The 12,270-nt window shown below is 46.9% G+C and overlaps 1 protein-coding gene across 1 annotated transcript in view; it reads left to right on the top strand.

Moving 5' to 3' along the window:
• LOC137651204 (heme A synthase COX15-like) overlaps positions 1-12,270 on the top strand; it is a 72,794-nt gene that overhangs the window by 40,290 nt on the left and 20,234 nt on the right. Inside the window, exons 5-7 of the mRNA XM_068384360.1 lie at positions 608-787; positions 2,210-2,285; positions 2,913-3,067. Coding sequence (XP_068240461.1) covers positions 608-787; positions 2,210-2,285; positions 2,913-3,067 — 411 coding nt within the window. The remainder of the gene's footprint in view (positions 1-607; positions 788-2,209; positions 2,286-2,912; positions 3,068-12,270) is intronic.

Genomic DNA, 12,270 nt, shown 5'->3' with positions numbered 1-12,270 from the left:
AGCTGGTGCCTCTGTATCGGCCCATCCCTTTTGACGAAGGAATTAGCTTAATGGAAGACAGCCTGTGAATAGTGGTTTTCACACGCCCCTGCTTTATATACGACACCTTCAGGGTGCTCGCACGAGGGTAGTAACCTCTGCATTCCATGCTTTTAACTTTCTCTGGTATATTTGGAAGTATTTATATCAGAAAAGTGTAAAGCTGGACCCTTTTCACCGGGCATCACAGGTCGACCCAGAAATAGATTTTTCCTTTGTCAAAATCCCTTAATGTTTATTTGAAAATCAAATCTTATTTAAAGAATTGTGAAGGGGGGTGACAGATTTTGTACTCTTAGCAATACATCTTTCACTAATGTAAAATTTTACCTATCCATTTTTTAACTACCATGAAGCTCATTATCTAGTTAGTAAGGAAGTCTTTTAATTTAACCACTTTATATCTAGGTGTTGTGGCACTATTTGATTATTTTTATAAGTTTAACAATATATGACAAAAGCAAAATTATAGTGTTATGCATGGAATTGGATGAATTTTAAATTTTGTACAGCATATGCAACTATCAATAGAAATGCTGCATTGAATACAGTATGCATATTTCCTCAGGGTCTACTGGGATGGTACATGGTAAAGTCTGGCTTGGAGGACAGATTTACTGAACCATCTGACGTTCCAAGAGTCTCTCAGTACAGACTTATGTCCCACTTAGGAATGGCTTTTATCTTGTACAGTCTCTTCCTCTGGAATGCATTAGGTGTTGTCTATCCAGCTCAGAAAGTCAAGCAGGTAAGCCTCTTTTAATTTCTGTATATTTTTAATGTAAATATTTGATTTGTGTGTTTCTTTACCACTGATTAGCCTTTTATGTAGGTATATGAACCGACTGATATTGTGATAATTAAATTAGCCGATGGTGTCATCTGTAAGTTGGGAACCATAGGGTAGTGTCAGTTTTTTCTCTGGAGCCACCATCAATTAAGGATAGTGTGTAATAGTGAAAGAGAAATAAATTTTGATATTAAAGTAGATATAGTAATGGATAATAACTTTGTATAAATTACTAGATCCAGTATTCCCTGAATAATAATGACTTATGTAGTGTGCTAATGGTACCAGGTTAGTGAGTGATACTATACAGTATCTTGCATTTCACAACCAGTGAATTTAGAGGTTATGAGTATTCATAGTGAATTCAACAAGGAAAGTTGTATGAAAACTAATCTTGTAACCCTGTCTCATGCTCAAAACTCCAACTCTCCCCACTCTCCAACCGTTTTTGCTGCTTCATGATCAATTAATCCACATCCCTTTTCCTCACATATTGAAACAACCTCAGTTCAAGTTCTGAGCCTTTTTCTGTCTCTGGACACATCCTCTTTTTCCCAATTCCTCATGTATAGTATGACCTTCTCACCTACTCCAGCCACTAATATAAACATTCTAATGTAGTACCTTTCAAAAACAAAATTTTCCTTAAATGTTTTTTTTTTACAAATGGGACTTTTCATGTACAAGTAGTCTAGCTAAGCCTCCATTTTATCTTATATGCAGCTCTCTCTCTCTCTCTCTCTCTCTCTCTCTCTCTCTCTCTCTCTCTCTCTCTCTCTCTCTCTCTCTCTCTCTCTCTCTCTCTCTCTCTCTCTCTCTTTTTTTGTAGTGTATTTCCATGGTAACACAAAAATGCTTCACCTCTCTTAAGTTCTGTCCATCTATTTCAACTGGGATTTTTAACTTCTCTTCCTCATTTAATTCTAAATATACAATTGAGCCATTGAAATTCTCATACTCTATGTGTGTTCAGTAACTGAAATCTGTTTTATTGGCTACTCTACAAAGCTGTCCTCTCACCTTGCCCACAACAATTACATGGCCACTGTTTTATATTGTATATTTTCCTTTGCTTCATTTTCAGTCATCCCTACTTTTTGTAAATTAATTTTCAGTTATCTCTTCTCCATTCCACTTTTCCACCGTATGATTTTCCCATCAACTAGCCCTCTGATTCTGCTTTTAAACTTTAAGCTGTATTTAGGGTCACTTATCCTGCTTCCATTTTAGCACTGTTCATTATTATAAAGCCTAATGTACACCTAATGCATTTTTCAAGTACCTCCAGAAGATGAATATGTAAAGTATTTTTTTGTCTTATAAATTTGAAAGTATTTGACAAAAAAGTACGCTGTATTAAGATTAAGGTATTTGTTCCAGGTGACAGCACAAGCAATGAAGTTCCGCAGACTTGCTCATATCACCAAGGGATGGGTCTTCCTTACTGCTATGTCTGGTATGAGAAATTTCTTTCCTGTATAACTATGACATGGTATGTTAGGAAGAATATGAATTAGTTCCAAATTTGTCATAATTAGACTAAAGGACGGGCACTTGTACCTGCAAGGCTATTTAATGTTGTGTAACTGGTTGTTTTCGGTCTTATTTATAACCATATTTGAGTAATGGACCCTCATGACAGATGATGATACCCAATCACTTAGTAAAACATACATGGTCCCTTGGACTAGACATCATTTGTAGTTTAATGCCCTAGTATGGGGGACCTATCGTGGGGTACTATTTTGAACTGTGTAATGTGGCGTATAAGGTATCTTGAAAGTGGTTAGCTAATAGAAAGTGGCTTTTAATTTTTTATAGTTATTTTAACTTTAGTGAAAGTTAAATCTTTTCTTAAGTTATTATATCTTATGACTGTATCATTTGTATTTAGATAGATTACAATGTGTATTTGACAGTATAATCAAATTTTTTTTGTAACTTTGTGTACAGTACTTTATTATAATTCTTTTAAAGGAACACTTTAGTGGTACAGTATTTTGTTTTGAAGTGAGTCTCGTATTTCACAGCTGTCAACTTTTCGTGATGCCAGTTTACCATTATCATTTCTCTCATCCTTCAGGTGCCCTTGTTGCTGGCTTGGATGCCGGTTTAGTTTACAACTCATTCCCGAAATTTGCTGATCGGTGGATTCCAAGTGATTTGTTGGCCTTTTCTCCAACCCTACGAAACTTTACGGAAAATCCAACGACAGTGCAATTTGATCATAGGATTCTTGTAAGTTACATTTTTTTTACAACATTTTATACCTTGTAACTGATCAGTTCAGCATTATCATTTATTGGCTTACGGCTATCTCAATAAACTAATTTGTTCTCGCACAAATGCAAACCCTTGCCATATTGTAATACTGTAGTAAAATTCTGGTGACAGCTGGTAACAACCAATGAAGAATTATCAAGGTTCTGTTACCCACCACCCAGTATCATTGGTGGTCTGGGTGTGACAATGCTGTGAATCTCCATTCAGATTCTGGCCATTGTGTTGAACAGATGAGTGAGTTCCAGACGCTCTCCAACTTGCTTGAAGTTTTGTGCAATTTTTCTGGATACAGTATTCTCTTTTTCTCATTATAGTAAGAGTATGAAGGACCTTGGTAAAGTGCGAACATGTCTAGGATTGCCTTATTGTCATGGTGGAACCCTTATGTGTAAGGTTGAGGTTGATCCTCACTCTTTGTGTCTGATATGTAGTGGACACCCCTGCACTTCAGAGTCCCCATGTGATGTGTGAAGGGAGTGGTCGCCCTCCCAGTGGGTGAGATTTCAGCATAAAAAAAGAAGAAATCCAGGCGTGTATATCATGTATATATGCAGTAGTACTTCGGTATATGAGTTTAATCCGTTGTGGAAGCGAACTTGCAAACCAAAATGCTCGTAATTTAAAAAAAAGTTTTTTTCCAATAAGAAATAAAGTAGATTAACTCGATCTATTCCACAGGTCCATAAATACACCTATAAACTCATTTTTAAAGGTTTGTGTATTATTTAAGGATCAAATTATAACCCCTAACATCAGAAATTAATACAAATAAATGATTCACAGTAGAAAATTCAGTAGAAGTATATTAACATATTAACTAGCACTTTACCTTTAGAGGAGAGTTGTGACTGGCGTTAGGGAGATGAGAGAGGAGGATGAGGAAAAGATGGGTATTTGCTTGGAGGGAGAATCTTCCTGCAAGAGAACCTTATCGGGAGTTCTCTTTCTTCAACAGCGTTCATTATCACAAACTGCATCACTTAATATATTCTTTCTGGACACTTGGTCACCTTTTTTGCACTCTTGCGTTCTGTTTTGACAAGGAACCTTTATAGAGGTGACTGCTTTGTGATGGGCGACATCACATTGTTGATAGTAAACAGATTCAATATTATTATTATTATTATTATTATTATTATTATTATTAGCTAAGCTACAACCTTAGTTGGAAAAGTATGCTATAAGCCCAAGGGCTCCAACAGTGACAAATAGCCCAGTGAGGAAAGGAAACAAAGAAATATAGTAAGTAAACTAAAAGAAAAGTAGTGAACACTTAAAATGAAATATTTTAAGAACAGTGAAAGCATTAAAATACATAATATATATAAACAACAAAAGCTTGAAAGAAAAACAAGATGAAGAGAATTAAGATAGAACAGTGTGCCCGAGTGTACCCTCAGGTAACAGAACTCTAACCCAGTGGAAGACCACGGTACTACCCGACTGAAGACCAATGGTTTGATTTTAGTGTTCTTCTCTTAGAAGAGCTGCTTAGTGTAGCTAAAGAGTCTCTTCTACTCTTACCAAGAGGAAAGTAGCCATTAAATACTACCGCTAGAGAGTTATTGGGCCCTTTGACTGGCCAGATAGTAAAACATAGGATCTTTCTCTCGGGCTACGGTTCATTTTCCCTCTGCCTACGCATGCACCGAATGGTCTGGTCTATTCTTTACATATTCTCCTTTGTCCTCTTGCACCTGACAACAGTGAGATTATCAAACAATTCTTTGATTAATGGGTTAACTACTGCACTGTAATTGGTCAGTGGCTACTTTCCTCCTGGTAAGGGTAGAAGAGACTCTTTAGCTATGGTAAACAGCTCTTCTAGGAGAAGGACATTCCAAAATCAAACCAGTGTTCTCTAGTCTTGGGTAGTGCCATAGCCTCTGTGCCATGGTCTTCACTGTCTTGAGGTAGAGTTCTCTTACTTGAGGTTACATTCTGGCACACTATTCTATCTTATTTCTCTTCCTCTTGTTTTTTAAGATCTTATAGTTTATATATGAGATTTATTTTAATTTTTTTACTGTTCTTAAAATATTTAATTTTAATTTTTGATTACTTCTTTTGTAGTTTATTTGTTTCCTTATTTCATTTCATCAATGGGCTATTTTCCTTGTTGGAGCCCTTGGGCTCATAGCATCCTGCTTTTCCAACTAGTGTTGTAACTTTGCAAGTAATAATAATATTGATAATAATAATAATAATAATAATAATAATAATAATAATAATAATAATAATAATAATAATAATAATAATAATAACCCTTTTACCCCCAGGCTATTTGGGAATTTCCAACCCTTAACCCCCAGGGGTTATTTTTTTTTCAAGCACATTTTGCAGTATATTTTTTTTAAATTGCTTTAACAGCCTTAATTTTTGTCATAGAGAGGTCAGGTTGGTCTCATTCTCTTGGAAAATGCCTGAAGTTTCTCAAAAAATTATCAAAAATATGCAAAAAAAAAAGTTAGATAGCAGTTTTTTGCAAGGACGTGCCGGTACGTCCATGGGGGTAAAAGGGTGAGTTTTGTGAAACGTACCAGTACGTCCTTTGGGGGTAAAAGGGATAATCATGATGATGATGATGAAAAGCACAGTGCAATAATTAACCCCTTGTGCAAAGAAGAATTGTTTGGTAATCTCAGTATTGTAAGGTGTATGAGGAAAGATGCAAATGTGGAAAGAATAGGCCAAACTATTCAGTGTATGTATAAGCAAAGAAAAATTGAGCCATAACCAAAGAGAGGGATCCAATGTACTACTGTCTGGCCAGTCAAAGAACATAATATCTCTCTAGCAGTAGTATTGCAGCAGGTGGCTGCTGCCTTGGCCAACCTGCTACTAGTTCCAACAAAGCTGTATATTTTAAGAAATGTTGTAGGCTTCCCCACATTCTTAAAATCTCCTCCTCCTCAGTTGAAATCTTTGCATTCCTTTGATGTCGCCCTGTATTCAGCTCCAGTACCATTGCTCTTTCAATAATGGTGTTTTCGGTAATCGTACCACCTTGTAACTGCATCGTATCAATCCAGATAAGCACATGACTTTCAGTGTCAAGAACATGTTGCCATTGATTTGTCAATGACAACTGCAATTCCAGATTGCCTAATGCTTCGATATCCTCTTTATTGTCAAAAATTGTTACTGTACCAATTGTGAATATTGGAGGATAAATGTACAGATTTTGCAGGCTAACTGCATACATAATAGTTTTCTTCTCACCATCTTTTTTAATTGCCATTTTTATGATACTGTTAACTTAACAATGCAGTACAAAATGTCTTTATGATGAATAAAAGCGATCACAACTCTACCAAGAACATGCACTCACAACTATACAAAAAATCTATTCCAAAAATGCATGTGAGAGATGAGTCTTCTGCTATTGCTATGGGGAGAGTAAAAGTTAGGCTTAGAGAAAAATGAGGGCGGTTTTACACGCTAATACAAAAAAACATGGCGTAAAAAGCCTGTGAACATTGACTGGGTGCCATATGGGTTAGCATGCTAATCTTGTTAATCATCATCTCTTCCTACGCCTATTGATGCTAAGGGCCTTGGTTAGATTACACCAGTCATCTCTATCTTGAGCGTTTAATTCAATACTTCTCCATTCATCATCTCCTACTTCGTTCTTCAGAGTTCTCAGCCATGTAGACCTGAGTCTTCCAACTCTTCTTATTACTTGTCCACAAAAAAGTTACTCATACATAGAGAAATTTTTGCTCACAGACAAATACAATGCTTGTAAACCGAGTTGAACTTGTGTGCAAGTAAACAAATTTGCTTGTATTCGATCACATGCAAGCCGAAGTACTATTGTATAATATTCTTATTAGTTTATTTAAAAACTGCAAATGTGCTGTCACCAGCTTATGCCTATAAAGGGAAGCTAACTGTAAGGTAAAGAACGGTAGATATTTTCCAGTTACAGTACCATCCTTCTTGGTTTTTGTGCAAGGGTATCCGGGCAGCTGCATCTAGGCATTTTCTCTTCTCTCTTCTTTCCCTTCCTCTCTCACGACTCTACCATTGTGGACTGCTGGTTTAATATTTGTTTGTTCCAACACAGAGTACTTACCTCAAACTACTTTCTTAGGAGTATCTGGGATCTCCTCCCAACCGACCAGAGTTTTGTGTATTTTACCCTAGTCCCGTTTTCTATGAAGGGTAACCTCAGGTGGAGTGGAAAACGCCCTGAGGCTATCCCCAGGTCAGAGAGCATGCTTGCTCAGGTCTCGATCTCCAGTAAGTTCTCTGGTCGCGTCGTGAAAACATCTCGACGCTCTCTCTTTACCCAGTGCGACCCTTTGTGTCCCCGACCCCCCTTTTGTGTCTTACGCGGTCCCCATGTGGACCCATTGTGTTCATTCTATACCCCTTCCTACCCTTATCCTCTGTGTTCGTCGGGTAGGGGAGGCTTATGTTCTCCTACAGCCACGTGTCCTGAGTGCGAGTCCTGGAACGTGGTGAAGTGGGTGCGCTTCGGCACCAAGAAGAAGAAGGCATCCAAGAGGTCACATAAGAAGACGAGCCTCTCCTCGCCGCTTACTTCTCCCGATGCCTCGTCGAATGGAGCTTCTTTTATACAGCCACCTTCCCCTACCCAGAGTAGGGGACGAGGTAAGTCAGTTGTGGGGAAGTGGCCCATTGCTCTTCCCCAGGAGTCTGAGTGGGTGCGGTATAGCACCAAGAAAAAGTAGGCGACGAAGAGGTCGCCTAAGAAGCCTAGCGTCCCTTCCTCTCTTGCTTCGCCGGGCGTCTCGTCCGACAGAGCTTCCCTACCCAGAGTAGGGGACGAGGTAAGTCCGTTGCGGGGAAGAGGCCAGCGGCCCTTCCCCAAGAGTCTGATCTTCAGGATAGTGGGGTTGTGGCGTCGTTCCAGACGAGTGAGGGGCGGGAGTGTGTATAGGAGACGGAGTCCTGGTGCAAGCAGGCCATGTCTCCTCTGATGACCCCATGTGGGGGAAAAATGTCCCTAATTCTTCTCCAGCCTCTTTGGCGTGTTTTTCAGTCACTTCTGCAGCCGGGGACGTCGCCGAGAAGGAGCCTCCCAAGACGAGGCGCTGAGGAAGCTCAGGAGACAAAGGGAGAAGTCCCGCAAGAAGTTGTCGCGTTCTCGCTCCCCCTCGAGGTCACGCCACAAGAGTCGTAGTTCAAGATCCCCCAAGAGCAGTGAGTGGGTGGTGGTTCACCTCGACAGGCTGCTGGAGCTAGCTGCAGCACCGGGCCCTTCAAGTTGACGTCCGAGGACGAACTCCCTGGATAGATACTCCTCTGGCAGCAGCGGCACCCGACGGAGGGACTCATCATGGCAGGTTCCAGTCGACAGGCGTAAGTCCGCGAAGGTTCCGGCTCCATCCGCCCAGCGGAGAGAGTCGCCCCTTCGGTCTGGCAGCCGAGTCCTGACCTCCAAAGGCCACCTAGCTCGTCATGAGCGCAGCCCTCGGTTTTCCTCGACGGGCAGGACCGCAGATGCAAGAACCTCCGGAAGAGTTGTTGGACCCAGGACGGAGGCCCCCGTTCCGACGGCGATGCCCGTCCTTCGACGTGATCCCCGGCAACCCTACAGCAGGCTCTGGCAGACCGGCATAAGTCCGCGAGGGTTCCGACTCCTTCCGCCCAGCGGAGAGTCGCCCCTTCGGTCTGGCAGCCGTGTCCCAGCCTCCAAGACTTCGACAGCCAGGTCTCGGTCGACAGGCATAAGCCCGCGAAGGTTCCGACTTCTCCCACCCAGCGGAGAGAGTCGCCCCTTCGGACTGGCAGCCTTGTCCCGGCCTCCGGTTCTTCGATGGCCCGCCCTGAACGAAGGAACCAGCCAGCCAGCACGGGGAGGCCCGTGGCTCCATGGATCTCCGCAGGAGCTCCGTCCTTCCAGCGGAGATAGCCGCTGACTCGACCCGGCAGCGTGGCATCCATACCCGGTACCACGACAGCTCCATTCAGGCTTCGTGGTCAACCGCTGGTATACCAGGGTACTCATACCCCACGGATTCCCCGGGAGGGGGTAGACCCATGACAGCTACCTCCGTCCCAGTGGCTTCATCCGTGATGGAAATAGCTGCTCCATCGTCCCAGCCAGCCCCATCCAAGCATTGGAGGTGGCCGCTGACACACCAATGACGGCTACCTCCGTCCCGGCGGCTCCATCCGTGATGGAGCCAGCCGTGCCATCGTCCCGGCCAGCCCCATCCAAGCATCGGAGGTGGCCGCTGAAATGGCAGGGTACTTAAACCCCACGGTTTTCCCCGGGAGGAGGGAGACCCATGACGGCTACCTCCGTCCCAGTGGCTTCATCCGTGATGGAGATAGCCGCTCCATCGTCCCGGCCAGCCCCATCTAAGCATTGGAGGTGGCCGCTGACACCCATGACGGCTACCTCCGTCCCGGCGGCTCCATCCGTGATGGAGCCAGCCGTGCCATCGTCCCGGCCAGCCCCATCCAAGCATCGGAGGTGGCCGCTGAAATGGCAGGGTACTTAAACCCCACGGTTTTCCCCGGGAGGAGGGAGACCCATGACGGCTACCTCCGTCCCAGTGGCTTCATCCGTGATGGAGATAGCCGCTCCATCGTCCCGGCCAGCCCCATCTAAGCATTGGAGGTGGCCGCTGACACCCATGACGGCTACCTCCGTCCCAGTGGCTCCATCCGTGATGGAGCCAGCCGTGCCATCGTCCCGGCCAGCACCATCCAAGCATCGGAGGTGGCCGCTGAAATGGCAGGGTACTTAAACCCCACGGTTTTCCCCGGGAGGAGGGAGACCCATGACGGCTACCTCCGTCCCAGTGGCTTCATCCGTGATGGAGATAGCCGCTCCATCGTCCCGGCCAGCCCCATCTAAGCATTGGAGGTGGCCGCTGACACCCATGACGGCTACCTCCGTTCCGGCGGCTCCATCCGTGATGGAGCCAGCCGTGCCATCGTCCCGGCCAGCCCCATCCAAGCATCGGAGGTGGCCGCTGAAATGGCAGGGTACTTAAACCCCACGGTTTTCCCCGGGAGGAGGGAGACCCATGACGGCTACCTCCGTCCCAGTGGCTTCATCCGTGATGGAGATAGCCGCTCCATCGTCCCGGCCAGCCCCATCTAAGCATTGGAGGTGGCCGCTGACACCCATGACGGCTACCTCCGTCCCAGTGGCTCCATCCGTGATGGAGCCAGCCGTGCCATCGTCCCGGCCAGCACCATCCAAGCATCGGAGGTGGCCGCTGAAATGGCAGGGTACTTAAACCCCACGGTTTTCCCCGGGAGGAGGGAGACCCATGACGGCTACCTCCGTCCCAGTGGCTTCATCCGTGATGGAGATAGCCGCTCCATCGTCCCGGCCAGCCCCATCTAAGCATTGGAGGTGGCCGCTGACACCCATGACGGCTACCTCCGTCCCAGTGGCTTCATCCGTGATGGAGATAGCCGCTCCATCGTCCCGGCCAGCCCCATCTAAGCATTGGAGGTGGCCGCTGACACCCATGACGGCTACCTCCGTCCCAGTGGCTCCATCTGTGATGGAGCCAGCCGTGCCATCGTCCCGGCCAGCACCATCCAAGTATCGGAGGTGGCCGCTGAAATGGCAGGGTACTTAAACCCCACGGTTTTCCCCGGGAGGAGGGAGACCCATGACGGCTACCTCCGTCCCAGTGGCTTCATCCGTGATGGAGATAGCCGCTCCATCGTCCCGGCCAGCCCCATCTAAGCATTGGAGGTGGCCGCTGACACCCATGACGGCTACCTCCGTCCCAGTGGCTCCATCCGTGATGGAGCCAGCCGTGCCATCGTCCCGGCCAGCACCATCCAAGCATCGGAGGTGGCCGCTGAAATGGCAGGGTACTTAAACCCCACGGTTTTCCCCGGGAGGAGGGAGACCCATGACGGCTACCTCCGTCCCAGTGGCTTCATCCGTGATGGAGATAGCCGCTCCATCGTCCCGGCCAGCCCCATCTAAGCATTGGAGGTGGCCGCTGACACCCATGACGGCTACCTCCGTCCCAGTGGCTCCATCCGTGATGGAGCCAGCCGTGCCATCGTCCCGGCCAGCACCATCCAAGCATCGGAGGTGGCCGCTGAAATGGCAGGGTACTTAAACCCCACGGTTTTCCCCGGGAGGAGGGAGACCCATGACGGCTACCTCCGTCCCAGTGGCTTCATCCGTGATGGAGATAGCCGCTCCATCGTCCCGGCCAGCCCCATCTAAGCATTGGAGGTGGCCGCTGACACCCATGACGGCTACCTCCGTCCCAGTGGCTCCATCCGTGATGGAGCCAGCCGTGCCATCGTCCCGGCCAGCACCATCCAAGCATCGGAGGTGGCCGCTGAAATGGCAGGGTACTTAAACCCCACGGTTTTCCCCGGGAGGAGGGAGACCCATGACGGCTACCTCCGTCCCAGTGGTTTCATCCGTGATGGAGATAGCCGCTCCATCGTCCCGGCCAGCCCCATCTAAGCATTGGAGGTGGCCGCTGACACCCATGACGGCTACCTCCGTCCCAGTGGCTCCATCCGTGATGGAGCCAGCCGTGCCATCGTCCCGGCCAGCACCATCCAAGCATCGGAGGTGGCCGCTGAAATGGCAGGGTACTTAAACCCCACGGTTTTCCCCGGGAGGAGGGAGACCCATGACGGCTACCTCCGTCCCAGTGGCTTCATCCGTGATGGAGATAGCCGCTCCATCGTCCCGGCCAGCCCCATCTAAGCATTGGAGGTGGCCGCTGACACCCATGACGGCTACCTCCGTCCCAGTGGCTTCATCCGTGATGGAGATAGCCGCTCCATCGTCCCGGCCAGCCCCATCTAAGCATTGGAGGTGGCCGCTGACACCCATGACGGCTACCTCCGTCCCAGTGGCTCCATCCGTGATGGAGCCAGCCGTGCCATCGTCCCGGCCAGCACCATCCAAGCATCGGAGGTGGCCGCTGAAATGGCAGGGTACTTAAACCCCACGGTTTTCCCCGGGAGGAGGGAGACCCATGACGGCTACCTCCGTCCCAGTGGCTTCATCCGTGACGGAGATAGCCGCTCCATCGTCCCGGCCAGCCCCATCTAAGCATTGGAGGTGGCCGCTGACACCCATGACGGCTACCTCCGTCCCAGTGGCTTCATCCGTGATGGAGATAGCCGCTCCATCGTCCCGGCCAGCCCCATCTAAGCATTGGAGGTGGCCGCTG

This window comes from Palaemon carinicauda, chromosome 12, assembly GCF_036898095.1.
Source record: "Palaemon carinicauda isolate YSFRI2023 chromosome 12, ASM3689809v2, whole genome shotgun sequence".
Lineage (NCBI taxonomy): Eukaryota > Metazoa > Arthropoda > Malacostraca > Decapoda > Palaemonidae > Palaemon > Palaemon carinicauda.
Note: the sequence above shows the minus strand (reverse complement) of the source record. Positions and strands in the feature narration are given on the sequence as shown.